General features: G+C 38.5%; 1 protein-coding gene across 11 annotated transcripts in view; it reads left to right on the top strand.

Annotated features, from left to right (window-relative positions):
* The window catches only part of ROBO2 (roundabout guidance receptor 2), a 368188-nt gene that overhangs the window by 303557 nt on the left and 44753 nt on the right, over positions 1 to 19878 (top strand). For all 11 annotated transcript variants that reach the window (XM_075197088.1, XM_075197083.1, XM_075197082.1 and 8 more), the window contains exons 14-16: positions 1168 to 1399; positions 9643 to 9767; positions 12049 to 12220. In XM_075197088.1, the coding sequence (XP_075053189.1) occupies positions 1168 to 1399; positions 9643 to 9767; positions 12049 to 12220 (529 nt within the window). The remainder of the gene's footprint in view (positions 1 to 1167; positions 1400 to 9642; positions 9768 to 12048; positions 12221 to 19878) is intronic.

The raw sequence follows: 19878 nt of genomic DNA, 5'->3' as shown, positions 1-19878 counted from the left end.
TGTTTTATGACACGTTTTTCATCGCTATTTTTGTTCACAAAGTGTTAAAACATTACTTTACCACCAACACACACACATATACTGTGTATACTGTGTGTGTATATATATATATATATATATATATATATATATATATATATATATATATATGTATATATTACACACATAGGCATAATGTGCAATATGACCGTATTTGGGTATTGAAGGAAGTTATAGGGTATATTTATTAAGCTGTGGGTTGGAGAAAGTAGAGATGTTGCCTATAGCAACCAATCAGATTCTAGCTATCATGTATTTAGTACATTCTACAAAATGATAACTAGGATCTGATTGGTTGCTGTTGGCAACATCTACATTTTTCATACCCACAGCTTAGTAAATATATCCCTAGGTCTCTTCCTTATGTTCTTTTTCATTTTAATAAATCTTACTATTGTGATTATACACTAAATTATTAATTGTATTACCTACATGCCCATGTCCCTATTGGCAACATGCAAACCTCTATTATTTTTAATGAGCAAAGAAAAATATAAAAAAGAAAAGGAAAAAATGAACTGAAAGTAGCATAAAACCATGCTATGCTGCCCCCTGAATTCCCCTGCCCTATGCATGTGCCTAGTTTGCCTATTGTGTAAAGGAAGCCCTACCACTGGTAGTGACAATCTTAATAGGCACTCTGAACCTATGAGAAACATTCAAAACATATAAGTATATCTGTTTAGTATGTCACATCTATCCCATTATCAGCCTCTTAGACCAACTGCCCTCTTGCCCTCAAAGGCATTTATGCCCTTAACACCTCTGCAAGTTGTCATGGTCAATATAAATAATTGTTGATGATGATGATATTATATTATCAACTTTTAACAGGATCTCCCTCATAAGCATTGTAAAAAAACAAATTACTACATTATACGTTTGGACACCATTGATATATGCAGTAACCGATTTGATATCTTTTTACACATAAAAATATAGTTTATTGATTCGTACATTTGCGCTAACAAATCCCTAAAATATTATTGTAAGTGGAGCCAGAAACTTTTTTTTTTCTGAAAGTTGCCCAAAAATGTTGAAAATATTTTATTTATTTTTTTGCACAATTATATTACATTTATTTTACATAAACTTTAATGTTTTAATTTTTTTTTTTTCTTTTTTTAGGTTGATCGTCAGTCTCAGTTTATTCAGGGATACAGGGTGATGTACCGTCAGATGTCAGGTGTCCAGTCTCCATCTGTATGGCAGAACTTTGAGGTCAAGGTTCCAGCTGAGCGGAGTACCGTGATAGCCAACCTAAAAAAGGGAATTACTTATGAGATTAAGGTGCGACCTTATTTCAATGAATTTCAAGGCATGGATAGCGATTCAAAGTCAGCCCGGACAAATGAAGAAGGTAGGGAAACTGCATGAGCAGCATTTATTTTCCTTCTTATATCAAGTTTTGAAAAAATGAAAATTGACCGTTGTTGTTTTTTTTTTTTTAACAAATTAATTCAGGTGAATAAAACAATTTCTACTAGATAAACACAGATATCCGTCAAGGGGCTATTGAAAAGGAAAAATATGTCACTCTTTGGATTTAGGAGCATATAGAGCTATTCTGTGTGTATGTAGGTTTCAAAAAGGATTACCAAAAATTGTATTTTTCCTGTATTTAGCTCACTGATTAAACTTCAATTAAATGCCGGACAGAAGGGCAAGTATCTTATACTCTAAATCTGTGGTTGGCTCATGAAGTGACATTTTCATTTATTTCCTCATCGTAGAACAAGTCCGGTGGTAATTTCATACTTTAAAGGACACTTTAAGTGCCACTAGACTTGCAGTATTGAGCGTGATTTTTATGGCTCTTCTCGCCCAGAGATATGTGAAAGTCACATGGCTCGATCTGTTGCACAGATTAACGTAACCTTCGGCACTGCTACCTGCTGCCATTGCTGGCAGCTGTGATAAATAATTTTATCATCTGTCAAATGTCATCAAACATTGAAGGTAATCGGTGTCGAACTGCCGGGGTAGCAGAGTGATTTCACACTTTGCAAAGTTTGACACGTTTTCACTCACGTCAGCCGGCAATAAAATATTGTACATAATGGCACAAGGGCGTTATATTTACTTTGCCTTTGACATCAATTCAAGTGTTTCAAGGTCCAGTTTTTTTTTTAATGCTGGACATTATTGCAAAACGTAAGCCAACGCCGTACGGTTCTGCACTGCCATTCAATTGTGGAGTTCAATAAATTAAGATTGAAAATCAAAATTTAAAGGAAAACTGTCAACATCAGTAAAATAAAATATAAATAATTAGTGTCAGACTAGGGCATGAATGATCCAGCAGGGTCCACAAAGTAGCGCTCCATCAGAGAGTCCTTGGCAGCTACCTGGTAAGCCCACTGAGGAACATGACCAGGATGCAGAAAGCATGACTAAGCTTACCCAGTGCACCCTGGACTGGACTGGATAGAGATGTTGTCAGGACTGTGGACATGATTGAGGTCTGTCTTCATTGATCAGCAGTAGGACACCATCTGTGCTGTTGCAACAAATATGAAACATCGAAGACTTTAAGATGCCTTTGTGGCTCTTATACATTTCACTGTTCAATACTACCAAAATGAGCAGCCCCACAAGAGAGCGGAGGCTGTTTGCTTAATAGATGCTGACGGGCAGATTGCTTACACTGCGTAGGTCTTGACTTTGATTATTGAAGCATGTTGCAATGCATGGGGAAGCCTATAGACACGGACAGCAAAGGTTCAACTACCGCTGCTCTCCTCCTATCACTATCTCCATCTCAGGAGGTCCGTACTGGGGAAACAATGCTTTATTATTTCAATAAAAAAATAAATCCTTAGACAAAGATATTAAAATAATTATTTTAGTCTGTATTGGAAGCTTACCGTTCCAACCTTCATGTATGAACCCGATATGCCGGCATGGGCAGAGGCTGGGCTGGGCGAGGAGGGTACTTTTACCGGTGCCAGCCAGTATCACTCAGCTTGGCCAAATTCTCTTAAGTTGGGGTGAAACTAGATTTTCCATACAAAATCTAGGTTATTGCCGGGACATGGTAACTAGGCTCTCAAATGTGGTCATGACTATACTGTAGTATCATCATCATCACCATTTATTTATATAGCACCACTAATTCCGCAGCGCTGTACAGAGAACTCACTCAAATCAGTCCCTGCCCCATTGGGGCTTACAGTCTAAATTTCCTAACATACACACACAGACAGACAGAGGGAGAGAGAGAGAGACTAGGGTCAATTTTGATAGTAGCCAATTAACCTACTAGTATGATTTTGGTGTGTTACTTATATTCACTTGGAAAGTTAACAATAGACACATCCCTGGATTAATTTATTATTTGGGTCAACAACATGTGCTTTTTTTTTTTACATACAAAATAGCGTAACCTTTTAAATGGCATCAGAAAACCGCACATGCCTTTTGAAATGAGTACACAATCTGTGCAGTGTGGTAAGAAGACACAGATCTGCCTTGATTGAGCAGTGTTTCTTTTATGGAGAAACAGACCACAGTACAACTTTGAAAATAGCTCAACACAAATTGTCAGTTTACACATTCCTTCGAATAAAAATAGCAATCTCCTGAGAGGCAGCAGACCGGCTTCAAATAAAACCGGCGAGAGTGAGATGAACAAATCAAAGGTGGTTGACACATTCCAAACAGGGCCAACTTTCATTGGATTACTTTTTATATAGAATGGTACTTCAAAGGCCACCATCCAAAAATTAATTTCTCCACAGTTAGACTTTTTATCTGCAGCCGGCATTTGTCACCATAGAGTAACGTATCCATCTCCCACCTCTTTGGCCTTGCGAAAGTAACAAATTGAATTCACTTTGGCTGTGTAGGAAAAAGATGAGCAGCGATTTGGGTCCTTGCACATTTGTGGTAGGCAGCTCAGTACTGAAATAATTGACCTGTCAACTCTCAGGCCTGGTGTCTCCGCAAAACCAGCAGCAAGGGAAATGAGAAAACGCTTTAAAAAATGTTGTTTTGCTATGCGGTCTATTTAATAACCGCAGCATCCCCAGACAAGTGGTTTAATTTATATTGCTGTTTGAGCTGGGGAACACATAAAACAACATAGTATGATATTTGGAAGTATATTTTTGTGAATGCACCATCTTGTGTGGCTTTTTTTTCCAGAACTGTGGTATAGATTACAGACACTGGTGCTTGATTTCCAGAAGGCCTCATAAAACAATAAAATTCCGATTGTGATTTTGTCTCCTAGAATGCATCTTATCTTACAAACTATGGGCCTGATTCATTAAGGATCTTAACTTAAGAAACTTCTTATTTCAGTCTCCTGGACAAAACCATGTTACAATGCAAGGGGTGCAAATTAGTATTCTGTTTTGCACATAAGTTAAATACTGACTGTTTTTTCATATAGCACACAAATACTTGATAGCTTATTTGTACACTGATATTTAAAGTTGATATTTGTGTGCTACATGAAAAAACAGTCAGTATTGAACTTATGTGCAAAACAGAAAACTAATTTGCACCCCTTGCATTGTAACATGGTTTTGTCCAGGAGACTGAAATAAGAAGTTTCTTAAGTTAAGATCCTTAAAGAATCAGGCCCCATATCTTAGCAAAGCAGCGTAACCTGTCCTACTTTGATTAAGATTGACACCTGGTTGCTATTGTGCCATCCTGGCCAGCAGAGATGTGACTTTGTTATTGATAGTGCAGAAACATAACCAGGATAAAAGGCAATTTTCCCAAGAAAAGTGGGCAACCATAAGCCTGAGTAATCTATTTGGGATAGCTGTAACTCTGTTGTATATTGCACTGTCCTTTGCTCATATAAACTTTTATAGAGTCCTACTCCTGCGCTGTCCTATGTGTCACTTTGGTGATTTTTTTGCCACAAAAAAACCTAATAAAAAACTAAATAAACAAAACAAGGCCACAGCCCTTATGACTTATTTATATACCTTAGCAATACCATTTTTCAGCCACTACAAACTGCTGTTACTCGTACTGCAGAGAGAACAGTATGCTGCATGTGCGGTAGACTTTTTGTATTCTATGAGGGTAAATAAGAGAGCTGACGGTGCTTGACAAATGATACCAAGAGAAGAAAAATTATTATATAACATTTTATTCCTGCGTTAAAGTATTATCACTTAATTATTAAGTTATTAATTCACTCCAGCCAATCAGTGTTCACAAAATAGGAAACACAACCTTAAAATTCTAACCAATGCACAGCAGCAGAATTAATGGGTTTAGAATATTTACTTTTTATGTTGTTGTTTTCTCCTGAACATTCTGGTTTTCTGGTGAAGTAAACAATGTCTTTCACATTGCTTGAAAACCCCGTCCTGAGCATGTTGTATTCTCTGGTGCTGTTGTTTGTGGACTGAGCCATTTAAGCTACGTCTTTCAGCAGCTGAGATCCACAGCCGCTCACAGCTTAGGTTTGAGAATACGTAGTGACAGGTAAAAGCGCCAATTTTTTTTATTTTCTTTACAGCAGATGCACAGGTGTGCAATTAAACGTCTGGTAATCACTTCAGACTTCCAGCATAAGAGTGAGATGCTCAGAATAATGATACTTGAGCTGGAATTGCAAGTTTGATGAAAAAGGAGAGCTGAATAATTGCACAGAAAGTCTACATTTTACAGATATGAAGATTGTGGCAGCCTTTTAAGACACAGGGGTCTGTTTATCTTTGGGAGGTAACCCCCTTTCTCCAGCAAAAACGGATGTTTTCCACCGAGTTAAGGCTTCTGCCAATACATCCAGGGGTCACCACCGGCCATACTGCCAACTGGGAAAGAGATTCACTAGGTTTCCACCGCAAAGTCTCCCCATGGAGAGGACCGTATGCCGTGGACAGCGGTGGTACAAGTACCACCTCTGTCCTCCTATCACTATGCATAGGCAAACTGAGGGGGGGGGGGGGTACTAGTGCCTGGAAAACCCCCCTCCAAGCCTGGGGCACTGTATAATTGAGGTGGCTGGACCCTGCCCCCGCTTCACACAGCTCTGCTTGAAAAGGGAGAGCTGCCTGCACCTAACAGTAATTGCCCATGTATATTATGGGAATAGGAAGAGTTGGAGAGCAGCCAAGCACTGTCTAAAATTATAGCCACGCCCCCATGCATGCTGGTCACGCCCACTGGTAGCGTGGTGTAGAAACTCCCCTCTCCAAATCCTGCGTTTGCCCCTGCTATGTGTAAAAGGGTTAGAAGTAGGAGAGCGGTGTAAATTCCACTCTACGGAGATTTTCTTGGGTCTCAACTTGTGTTTGATTATGCAGACTTCATATACAGAAGAATACTGATAAAGTTAATGGACAAGATTAAACATGAAGCTTAGAAAATAGAGACTCCGGGTCTGAATCATTAAGGAAAGTAAGGCAAACAAATGAGTAAGTTTTTTCCTGGACAAATCTATGTTACAATGCAAGGGGTGCAAATAAGTTTATTATATGCACATAAGATAAATACTGACTGTTTGTTCATGTAGCACACAAATACTTGATAGCTTTATTTGTACACCGAAATTTAAAGTTGATCTAGAACAGGCCTGTCCAACCTGCGGCCCTCCAGGTGTTGTGAAACTACAAGCCCCAGCATGCTCTGCCAGTAGACAACCCGTTGATAGCTGGGAGGGCATGCTGGGACTTGTAGTTTCCCAACATCTGGAGGGCCGCAGGTTGGACAGGCCTGATCTAGAACATGCTTTACCCCAACTATAAATCTGTCCACACATTTTACATTTACCTCCCCCTCCAATGCAGCATGGTTTTGCCCAGGTGCAAAGTTACTAATTTTTTTGCTTTACTTTCCTTAATGAATCAGGCCCTCCATGTATTCAACAAGTACAGATTGAGGGCATGTTAAACAAACAGAAGGGTGGCAGGAGGCATTACCTGGTACTTATATTTGTTTAACAGTGAAGTTGAGAGACTCTCATTCCAATTCCATTGTTAGGTCCTTGTAGCTTTGGGAAGGCAGAGGGACCTTTATAAAAACTGCTACTAGTAAAAAATGCCCCAAACAGATCCACAAAATCCAAAATCTTTTGTCCTGTTTGGATTCTTGCTTGTGATATAATTTGAAACAGTTCAATTTTTATGGTACAAAACCTAAGCATTAGATGCAGTATGTTTAGAGGTGAATGTGGGAAATTTAAAGAATATTTTGAAAAATTGTTGTCCATGATTAACACACATATGGGCATTGAAAAACAAAGCCATATACATCTTTAAGTCAAAATAAATGTCCCAGTTTGTTTCCTTGTGTCCCTTAAACTAAAATAGATTGTGAGCTCAATAAAAAAGTGTGTTTTTATATGGACCCCTTACTGTGAATTTTAAGAATATTTAAAGACATTAAGGGATAGATTTATCAAACCTTCTAAAATGGAAGAGCTGAGGTGTTGCCCATAGCAACCAATCAGATTCTTGCTATCATTTTCTACAGTGTACTAGATAAAAGATAGCTACAATCTGATTAGTTGCTATCGGCAATAGCTCCACTTTTCCTTTTTAGAAACTTTAATAAATCTACCTCTAATGGTCTCCATGACCACATAAAGACACAAGGCCATGGGCCGAGTATTTACTAATTATAAAGCGATGATGTCGCAAATCATCAAATATACATATATTATGTAAAGGAGTTATAATGGTGTACTATATAGGTATTCTTGGGAGATGATAATGATGAAATAACTGTACACTGGGAACAGTAAAAGATGAGGGATGGAAATATGGTGGTAATGAGGCAATAAAGGCGTATAACCTAACATCTTGTATACTACTCGTACAATGTTTTTCCAAACAACTGCCTGGAGTATAGGAAGCTTGAAGAACAAACCCCGTCAATTAGAGAACAAAGTATTGGGATTCCTTCAGCATAGCCTTTTATTACTGCTCCTTCGTTAGTTCCTCAGCTTGGCCTTGGGTGTGCGAAACATCAGAGGACTGGGGGGAAAACAGAGAAATCAATAGATATTTTTGTCTACAAAGCCTGGACTGTGTGGATGGGTATTGATTAGATTTTGTGAAATTGATTAAAGACTACCTTTGGACGCAGCACAGCATGTCAACGGACAATGCAATTAGTGGAGAATACTGTATGTTTCATAGAACATTGATACCCTTAAACTGAAGTACGCCGCTGAAATAGTAATGATCACGCTTTATATAATTGAATGTCATTTCTGGAAACCTTAGGCAAAACTATGTGCACTTTGTAGGGTTATTTAATGTAGAGTGAAAAGCTACATCTCAATTCATTGTAATAAAAAAATGAAAGTCCTGCGAATTCCAACGTCAATTGGAGATTTGTACAACATGTCTGTATGGGATGCATGGGAAAAAAATACATATTATATTGAAATGTACAAGCAATCTGGATCGTTTTTAAAAGCATCTATATTTATTTACACTCTATCTAATCTTACACTTTGTATAATTGAAGTACAGATGGAGCGGGCTTTAGTGTGTTGCCCGGTACACTTTGGGAGATGATTTACTGAACAATTCAGACCACAATGCAGGACATCCAGGGCCTCGTGTAGACTTGGACACAATTGCCATCTAAAATGCAGATAAAAATTGCGTCTGAACCTCCCCCCCATTATAAGTAGTATTCTGAGTCAGACACAGCTCAGCTGATTGCATCATTATCAGTTCATTATCCAGGAGGTAAATGTATCAAGCTGAGAGTTTTCCGGCGGGTTTGAAAACTGGAGATGTTGCCTATAGCAACCAATCAGATTCTAGCTATCATTTTGTAGAATGTACTAAAGAAACGATAGCTAGATTCTGATTGGTTTTTCAAATCCACCGGAAAACTCTCGGCTTGATACATTTACCCCCAGGAGTAGAGCACCCACAACAGCTGTGTGTCCTGATAGGAGTATTTTCATCTGCGTCCAGCTCTATATCGGTTGCATTTACTTGAACACACCCTTATTGTACCCAGTCCGCCTCTGTAAGCGTCAGGAGTCGTTATATACGCAAGATGCAACTGACTCGAGTGTAAATCTTTATGTGAGCATGCGCGGTAGTGATGTTTGTATTTTCTACAGCGCAAGTGGACTTGCGTCCAATTCTGCATGGGGCCCACCCACGGTGCGGTACCGGCTATAGGAGCGCATCTCCCTTGCATTGTTTCCGCTTTTGTGTGCCGGATTGAGACAATCGGTTCTTTGAAGCCTCTTCCCTGTATGTGTTTGGAATGAGTGCTTTAAACATGAATAATAATCAGGAGATCAGGTGTAAAATATAAAATAATCTAAGAATATATATTATAAATTCAGTGCTAAAAAAAGGTGCGTTATTACTGTGTAACAAGAAGATGCATATAGAAGGAAACGTGTACACATTAATAAATGAGAGGGTTTATTTTTGCTGAAGAACAAATAAGCAGAATGTTGCTCTTTATTAAACAGATGTTATCACAACAGCTAATATTTCAAACTCAGTACCTTGCATTGTTTGCATATTTAGGCCTGCAGGGAACTTGAGCAACGGATTCTGTCTGCCCGGCTATACATTAGGCAGCTAAAAATGAGACTTCAGCTCACAGGATTAATGTCTCTTTCCTATTTTTCCCGCTCACCTATTCTAGCCCCAAGTGCTCCGCCGCAGTCTGTTACAGTTTTGACAGTCGGGAGCAACAATAGCACCAGTATCAGCGTCTCCTGGGACCCGCCTCCGTCAGATCACCAGAACGGAATTATTCAGGACTACAGGGTAATAATATTTCCTTCTGTACAACCGTCAACAGAATTGGTATGCACAATTGGCACTAAAAGAAAAAAAAAAAAAGCAATCAGCAAAAATGATAATATTGAATTTATTCTGTCTGTGACTTATTATATTTTTCACTCCATTTTGCAAAGCAATATCATTTTCATCTGAGCCCAACAAGCATATTATTATTATCTCTACTACAGTGAATTTGACATGTTCCGGGAGATTATCCTCTGTGCAAATGTAAGATCCTAAAATACACAGTCATTATGTGTATATTTATTTGGCGAGATCAATATTGCATCAGGATTTATTAACCCCCAATGCAGATATTAACCTCAACTTCACCTCTGTCAATACTTACTGATTGAATAAATTCATCTTGATAGCGCCTGCACTTTACATTCTCATATTAGATTTAAAGCAGATTAAAATATGATTAAATTCTTCATAACACGGGCAGCAGTCAAAACCATTCAGAATATTATCAACTACCCCAAATAAAGCAAAAATTATACCGACACATGCAGTTTTTTTATGGACTCCACCGATAAGTGTGATTACAATGTAAAGCATTAGAGAAGAGGCATTTTATAGTAGATGGCTAGCTGTGTGACATTAAAATTATTCATCAAGCTTAATACAAACATAGGAATGCTTATGTCTTTAAGAGTATATTTTATCAGACTTCACTCTTTATTCCTAAGCTGTATTTTTGAAGTATTATGTCTTTGCAGATTTACATCGCCTTTGTTGATGACAGTACTGTCATTTATACAATATATTTTGGTTTGTGTTAATGAACTAAGGACATGGGGCCTGATTCATTAAGGATCTTAACTTAAGAAACTTCTTATTTCAGTCTCCTGGACAAAACCATGTTACAATGCAAGGGGTGCAAATTAGTTTTCTGTTTTGCACATAAGTTAAATACTGACTGTTTTTTCATGTAACACAAATACTTGATAGCTTATTTGTACACTGAAATTTAAAGTTGATATTTGTGTGCTACATGAAAAAACAGTCAGTACTGAACTTATGTGCAAAACAGAATACTAATTTGCACCCCTTGCATTGTTACATGGTTTTGTCCAGGAAACTGAAATAAGAAGTTTCTTAAATTAAGATCCTTAATGAATCAGGCCCATGGAGAGTATTTCACCTAGATTAATGGTCATATAGTTTGTCCCGTATATTATCACTGCTTTTAGATATGGGAAATAACAAGGGTTAGCGTGAAGTTGGCTTAAAAAGTCAAAAAGCCCTACCCTTCAAATTAAATACAGTTAAAACTTTCTTTAAAAAGGCATTGACTTCATGCTCCCAGCTATAAACATAATATCGCCTGATAAAATAAAAGCAAAACGGAATTAATAATGAGGTTATGGAATTGTGGAACATGCAAATCAGCTAAAAATGCATTGAAATCTGTTGCCTAATACCCTAAATAGACAAATATGTACAGTTATTATATTTTATTTGCTGAGAGCTGTCACAATCTTATTAAATCGCATCGGGGGAAGACATAGAACAATGGCTTCTGTGGCTTAGGTCTTGTACAGAGAGGTTCCCATATCCAGCAACTATTAAAGATAGTGTGTATTGAGAGGAATATGAAATGACCTCAAGTGCTTACTATGAACAAGTGCGACTCGTACATCTTGTGCTGAATGGAGGGATAAAAATACCTGTAGACTGTATAATTTGTACAGTAATCCCCCCAGCAGGGAATGGGTTCTGTACTTAACCATGTGTATATCCTAATAGACAACGTACGGCTAGATTATATGCTTTTACGAGAGGGCCCTTCCTATGCTTTATATTTATGTCTGCAGTTCTTTTGTCTACCTCGAGTGTCCCTGGTTTATGTACGCTCTGTTTTCCCCACTGTAAGACACTGTGGAGCACGGTGTTACAAACAATAACACGTCCTCTGCACACAATCTATGGGCCTAAATGCTTATTTTGGTAGTCATTCCAGCTAAAGGAAATATTACTTTTATAAAGAAATGTTTTGATATTTTTAGTAGGGTGTATTGTTCCATAAAGCCATCATTGCTGTCTATTCTCTCTGGCTCTGTAAAACTGCTGTGTAGACAGAAAATCTGGTGTGCATAGGAAATGTATTGTTGAGGATGCTATAAGCAGCTTTCCTATTCCTCTCCCTACCAAGCATCTTATTCCACGTAAATAAGGACTATTATAAGAATTTGTCATCAGAACAAGCATCGTCTTTAGATAAAATATTCATACAAACATATTTCTTTCCACTTGCACACAGATCTGGTGTCTAGGTAACGAGACAAGGTTCCACGTCAACAAGACCGTAGACGCTGCTATTCGCTCGGTGGTGATTGGTGGGCTGTTCTCTGGGATTCAGTACCGGGTGGAAGTTGCTGCAAGCACAAGTGCTGGCATTGGTGTAAAAAGTGATCCCCAGCATATCCTGATCGGTAAGAAGGTTTTTTTCATTTTGCAAAGTATTGTCCCTAAACTGTCATTTATGAACTGCGCTATAGCGCTAAGTAATGCATTCTCAAATCAGAGGAATATAATGTATAGGGTCAAACATCATAACTTTAATATACATTTTTAACCAATTGCAGGCCTTTCTCCTTATTTACTCTATATGTGCATTTTGATCATAGGACATTTAATTGTCTATTTTTTGTGGAGTACATAAAGCTAAAAAAGACAGAAGGTGCCTCTCTGAGCCTCCTCCTGCTGTCCCCAACCCTTCTGAGCATTCACCGGGGGACCGCAACTCCTTTCAATTTTGTTGTCAGATTTGTTTGTTACAGGTTGTAACACTTGTTTAACGTGCCTGCTGATGTGATATTACAGATAGGTGTCTCTGTCTTTAATTAAATGTTAATTTAATGTGTTGTTTTAACTTATTACTGAGATTCAGGGTAATTTACAACAATTTTACAAGTGTTTCTATGAAGACAACAACAGATATGCTATAACAATATATATGTGGGCCTCATACTATTCAAAAAAATCACACCATACATCTGAGTTTTTGGAGGTTTTAGGGTTTCCGAGTGAGCCACAAGAAGAGTTGCACCAGTCTTTCAGATCTCCAGTTGTGCAGCCCTGGGTAAATGCCTTTTCTTCTAAGTCCATTTATTTAGCCAGGCTATAAACGTTTCATTAACAGCTGGTGCATAACATGAGTCTAGCAATGAACACATGATTCAGCATTATAGACTTAGTGGGATTTAAATCTGGGTCTTGTAACACCCCTCTTATCCTCTGCCAGTGTAATACCATTGATGGTGTCACAGGGGATTTCTCCGGGATATGGAAGTTCAGCTGTAATCAAATCAGCAGAGCGTTCAAGTGAAGAGGGGTCTGCGACGGTCTCTCTATTCCCCATTGGAGTAAAATGTTGCATACATTGCTCTGCATCAGCCAGTTAAGACGTAATACAACCTATCTGGATAGATTGTATTGTTACCGCTGGAGACGAGCAGAAGATTCCAAACTGTTCCACAAAATATCCTCACATTTGGTGACAACATTTGTTATGTTTCTCTGGCAGTGTTCAGCTCTGAGTGTTCCCCAACCGCACCGATCAGTGGAATGAATGGATCTTTGTCGCTTGAGCTCTGTTCATTCTGCAAAGTGCTAATTTGCAGATACATTCCGGAATGTCATTACATGGAATGGCTAAGCAAAAGCGGAATTCAGATTGTATCGCTGGACCTTTGCACCGCTATGAAGCGCACTGTACCGCTAAACTTGATTTGTACCAAATATTGCAGTAATTTCACTCATCTGTAGTTATGGCATAAACAGTCTATCAGTGTGCAGTATTACCTGACAAATACCAATAGGAAGACTAAATATATGTTTAATGTAGTATTTTCCATCCGCTGCTGCCTTACACACTAATTGCAGCAATGGAAGGTTTTGCATCAGTAATGCTCAATTACACATTAAAATGTTATCATACATTTTGAGGGCTAACAAATATTCATAAGATGACACCTATCAATTCACCAGCAAATAGATGGGCTACATTCTAAGGAATATTGTCTCAGTCTGCCGTAGTGCTACCTCCAATATCTAGTGCCTCGTGCCTCAGTAATGTCACTAATTTCTAGTGAATTGATGAGCTGGGGCCTGATTCATTAAGGATCTCAACTTGAGAAACTTCTTATTTCAGTCTCCTGGACAAAACCATGTTACAATGCAAGGGGTGCAAATTAGTATTCTGTTTTGCACATAAGTTAAATACTGACTGTTTTTTCATGTAGCACACAAATATCAACTTTAAATTTCAGTGTATAAATAAGCTATCAAGTATTTGTGTGTTACATGAAAAAACAGTCAGTATTTAACTTATGTGCAAAACAGAAAACTAATTTGCACCCCTTGCATTGTAACATGGTTTTGTCCAGGAGACTGAAATAAGAAGTTTCTTAAGTTAAGAGCCTTAATTAATCAGGCCCCTGATCCTCAACCTTCCCCCCTATCCTAAAAGAAAAATAAACAGAGTATTTTTCTTTCTAAAAATAACAGCATTATAAATAACAAACACTAAAATGTAAAACTAACATGGCTGCAGGAAAGCAGTGCCCACAACACCTCAGAGGCCCAGTCAAGCTGCCGCTTCCACCTACAGATTTCCTGCAGCAGCAATGGCCACACCCATTAGAAATTAAAACGGTGGTCACCGGTCACACCAGGGAGGTCATCCACCCCCAGCCAGTTGGTGGCAGCCTGAAGCCCGACAATCTCCCCAATCCCTGAAGAACTTCCTCAGCCAAACTGACCAGGTCACTCTGCCCCATCTCACACTTCACCATCATCATCATCACCTTCCTTGTGTGCCATCCATGTGCCACTGGTACAGCACCCACCTGACTGAACGTGGACTGGTGAGCAGGACTGCATGGTAACATGTAAAACCCACCCTCCCTTCACTCTATAAACAGGTATCACACACATCTCACACACACCCTCCGTCAAGCTACCTCTCTGCCAGCTGGCAAACTTCGGGTCTACAGATACCCATTCCTCCTGAACAGTTATTTCATCATTAATTTAATAATGTTAGATCTTTAACAGCCAGACACATCAAAATGTGCCCTATTTAATATTAACTACGCTGCATGGAAATATTAGAAACATCTAACGTAGCATTCAATTGTTATACTACGATAAAACAAAAATATATCTGGTTCATCAGCTCCTTTGGGTCCTCTGCTACAGATTACCGCTAAGCACAATTATTAGAACACTGGATTCTAATAACCTTTTTGCTTTATATAATAGTGGTTTCATTTACATTTCAATAGTATCCACAAGGGCATTAAAGAGCTGGCAGTTCATGCAATAAGACAGTAGCGAATTAATAAATTAGTTCTTTTTTAAAGTGATTTCGACAGACGAGCTTATGTGGACTATACTCTGCAATGAGAATACTGTCTTATGTACAATGCTTGGAGATGAACAAAAAAAATTGGCACTAATTGAGTTTTGCAGAGGTGCGAAGTTACAGAAATACAATCTTACGCACTGTATTTGCAGATCATACCTGTCAACCTTAGCAAGGTCAAGTATCCAGCGCAGCTATGTAAGGCCACAATGCCACGATTCTCTGCGAATCACATTGAGTCATCCAGGCCCACATCCCGCCTACTTCACTAGAAAGTGGTCAGTGTGAGGGAGGATTGGCTGCTCTCCTGGGAGTCTGGGAGTAGGATGCATTTTATGAAATTTCTATGAACAAAGCTGGGACGACAATTCATTCTGCCGTGCGATGTGTTTAGAACTAGAAACTCTTCATTCCAAATTCCGCCATCTAAACGTGAAAAATTTCGCGACCAAATACTGAATGAGTCAAATATTCAGAGGAGTTGGTAATTCTAGCAATCTCTACTATTGTATTTCTAAAATAACAATGCTGTACTTAATTTTTAAACACACTCAATATTCTGGTGTAATATATCGAACATCTCTTTTATGTTGAGAGCATTATACATTGCAAATGTAATAGACATTTTTTAGGGCCCGTACCCACTGGCCAGTGAAACCGCTTGTCAAACATGATCGCATCCCTCTGTCATATGGTGGTTAATGAGCACTTGTGCTTGAGATGGGGGGCGAGGGGTAAATGTAAGTAAATAGAATGCACAGCGAAGTAATACATTAATAAAAATTCCTAAATGCATGTGCAGATAGCAGTGGGTATGAGGTATTTGGATTCCGTCCTCATCCACATATTTTTACTAGTGTTAAACATCGCTGGTAAATAAGTGTATTTTGACTCCAGTGATCATGGGACCTTGAGGGAAATTTCCATTCATCCATATTCTCCAGTTAATAATAACATGATTTTTAAATATTGTTATTCCTTTTTCCCATTGCTTTATGGTTTAATACATCATTTAGGGCATATTTACATATAAATCTTTATCATCTGGTACATTGTGACCACGGTCTGCACTTACTGCATGCACAGTGCACTGAACATAGAGAAGGCATTGTTATCATTGGTCCTTATGTCAGAGCCCGCCTACCACTCACATATCACAGCTCAGAGCCTTAGACACGACTGGTTCCCTGTGATCTGATAGGCCTCACTCTGTGGAATGTTGGTTCTAAAAACAAAATGGCTGCCTCAGCTGTGACACTTGAAACATTTGACTGGAAAATACATGAAACTGGGTTTCTTACTTTTACTGGCATATTGTAGCATGCCCTATCAAATGAGATAAAACATTATCTGCACTAAACAACAGATAAAACAATAAGTATATAGGACATAAAAGGGCCTTTATCCCAGGAGACATCTTTTCCACATAATTATGCTCAAGATGGCAGCTAATTGTCTCCTTAATGATCCCAGCCTCCCTGCCTCAACAATCGTTTTATGACATCTTCTTTTATGTCATTCATTTTCCGTTTAGATTTTTTGTTCATTAGCTCCACAGGGTTGTGGGATAGATGAAATAGTACCTAAGGGTCACATCGACTGATATAATGTTTGACTGTTTGTTTTGTGAAAATGCAATTGGAATCCTTAGTAAACCCCTTTTGTCTTTTATACATTGTGGAATAACACATATTGATTTCTACATACAAACAGCCCTGGAAAATCATTACTAGTTTAGGATCAGCAGTTAAATTATATTGCTAATAAAATATATCTGTTCTTTTCATATAAAATAGATAATCGGTGGAATTAAATTGAAATGCAAACACACAAAAGGAACGTTTATAAAAGTAAAAAAAACAACTGATTTAAAGAGAAGCTGTGTTGGGTTTAGACTGTAAGCTCTCATGAGCAAGGCCATCTCTGCCCTCTGTTTTATGCACTTTCTCTGTCAAATGCATAGGTCTTATTAATTATACACATATTAATATTAATTTACTAACCTCCATAGAGACCCCCATGCTATCTAACCAGAGGACGGATGACACCACATCACCTCAGTGTTAGTACAGATTTCCCCAACTTCACAAGCCTGGTGCTGTTTAAAAAAAATATAATTTTTTATTTTTTTTAAAAAATACCTGTATTTTTAATGGAACCCCTTTGGCGGAGCAGAGCATTTGTAGACGCACTCTTCTAACTGTAGTAAAACACTTTCCGTACACATTGAACTCGTTCAAAATATTCAGACATTATTAAGTAGTTAAAACTGGGCATCAAATGCTTAACCAGCCGCAGCACTGAATAGCCTGGGCTGGATCCACTGTAATAGTGAGATCACTAGTGTGGGGTATTCTGCTTTTGTGGAAACCAGTCACAGGGTGAGCAGCATAGGGCTGGTGCCTCAATTGGGGGAGCACAATAACCACCTGTCCCTCTCTCCCAGGGGCTTCAAGGCCCCTTCTGAATGAATCTGGCTCTTTCCGACCCCACCGGGCTGTGGGAACCAAAGTGGTTAACAATATTAAAATCACTGGGTGGAGCCTAAGTCCAGTATACCAGAAGAGTAAAAAAAAACTTCAGTAGGAAGTTTGCAGGATGTGAGAAGATGGCTTGTTCTCCTGAGAGAGTATATTGCAAATTGGGATATTATGGAATTACAATATATTAGTAGCTCTTTTATGTAAGCTAACTTTTATTTTATATTCCGTGATCCTTTAAGACTCCTCCTTTCTCATAAGAACTTTGAGGTTGCGACCAGTTCTCACTCATTAAGACTCCTCCTTTCTCATAAGAACTTTGAGGTTGCGACCAGTTCTCACTCATATAGACTCCTCCTTTCTCATAAGACCTTTGAGGTTGCGACCAGTTCTCACTCATATAGACTCCTCCTTTCTCATAAGACCTTTGCGGTTGCGACCAGTTCTCACTCATATAGACTCCTCCTTTCTCATAAGACCTTTGAGGTTGCGACCAGTTCTCACTCATTAAGACTCCTCCTTTCTCATAAGACCTTTGAGGTTGCGACCAGTTCTCACTCATATAGACTCCTCCTTTCTCATAAGACCTTTGAGGTTGCGACCAGTTCTCACTCATTTAGACTCCTCCTTTCTCAAAAGACCTTTGAGGTTCCGACCAGTTCTCACTCATTAAGACTCCTCCTTTCTCATAAGACCTTTGAGGTTCCGACCAGTTCTCACTCATTAAGACTCCTCCTTTCTCATAAGATCTTTGAGGTTCCGACCAGTTCTCACTCATTTAAACTCCTCCTTTCTCATAAGACCTTTGAGGTTCCGACCAGTTCTCACTCATTAAGACTCCTCCTTTCTCATAAGATCTTTGAGGTTCCGACCAGTTCTCACTCATTTAAACTCCTCCTTTCTCATAAGACCTTTGAGGTTCCGACCAGTTCTCACTCATTAAGACTCCTCCTTTCTCATAAGAACTTTGAGATTCCGACCAGTTCTCACTCATTAAGACTCCTCCTTTCTCATAAGACCTTTGAGGTTCCGACCAGTTCTCACTCATTAAGACTCCTCCTTTCTCATAAGATCTTTGAGGTTCCGACCAGTTCTCACTCATTTAAACTCCTCCTTTCTCATAAGACCTTTGAGGTTCCGACCAGTTCTCACTCATTTAAACTCCTCCTTTCTCATAAGAAGTTTGAGGTTCGACCAGTTCTGACTCATTAAGACTTCTCCTTTCTCATAAGAACTTTGAGGTTCTGACCAGTTCTCACTCATTTAGACTCCTCCTTTCTCAAAAGACCTTTGAGGTTCCGACCAGTTCTCACTCATTAAGACTCCTCCTTTATTATAAGAACTTTGAGGTTCTCGCCCAGTTCTGACTCATTTGCGCCACTGACAATAAATAGATCTACAGTTGCATCAAAAACAAGTAAAAAGAAAAATTAAGAGTTGTATACAAATCTTAATAACTGTAACTGATAAAATGACGCTGACTTTTCTTTAGGTTTGCAAATCTACAGTCTACATCAAGGAGAATTTGGATTATTCAGAATTGCAAACTTTCACAGTATTAATTGCAGTCGATTCTGATGTGACTAATTAATTTTTGCTCTAGCAAATTAGTTTTATTCATTAGTCTCCAGTAGGAAATAGACATTGTATATCATTATATCTTTGTCTGCAGAAACAATGGAGCGTTGCAGGTCATACTCATGGTTTGTTTCCCTTCTAATTAGCTGAGATAACAGCATTGTCACTGTAACACCTGCTTTAAGAGAAATACCTGTGGCTTTATGTGTGTGCATCCATATATATCTTCCAATAGACTGTAAGCTACTGAGCAGGGCCCTCTTACCTCTTTGCTTGTTACTACCCAGTCTTTTTATTACTGTATTGCTTTCCAATTGTATGCTGGCACTATATAAATAAATGTTAACACTAGTAATAATTATCTAGAAATATTTTTGTCCTGTCCTAGTCAATGTAAGTGAATATACCCTTAATTAGTGTCTGTGCATACCACTTGCTCATACCCATCCCCCATCCACTATGTTTTTCTGGGTAAGATAATGAAAAGAAAGAAAATTAATACAATAAGCACAAAACCAGTTTTAGGCTGCCCCTTATCAACGCTGCCCTAGGCATGAGCCCAGTTTGCCTGTTTGGTACATGCAGTACAATGTTTTCTCTAAGGTTATATTCAGTTTATTCATTCTAACATAACAATAGAGGGAAGAATGATTACATTACTTCT

Source organism: Mixophyes fleayi, chromosome 2 (genome assembly GCF_038048845.1).
Source record: "Mixophyes fleayi isolate aMixFle1 chromosome 2, aMixFle1.hap1, whole genome shotgun sequence".
Taxonomy (NCBI): domain Eukaryota; kingdom Metazoa; phylum Chordata; class Amphibia; order Anura; family Limnodynastidae; genus Mixophyes; species Mixophyes fleayi.
Note: the sequence above shows the minus strand (reverse complement) of the source record. Positions and strands in the feature narration are given on the sequence as shown.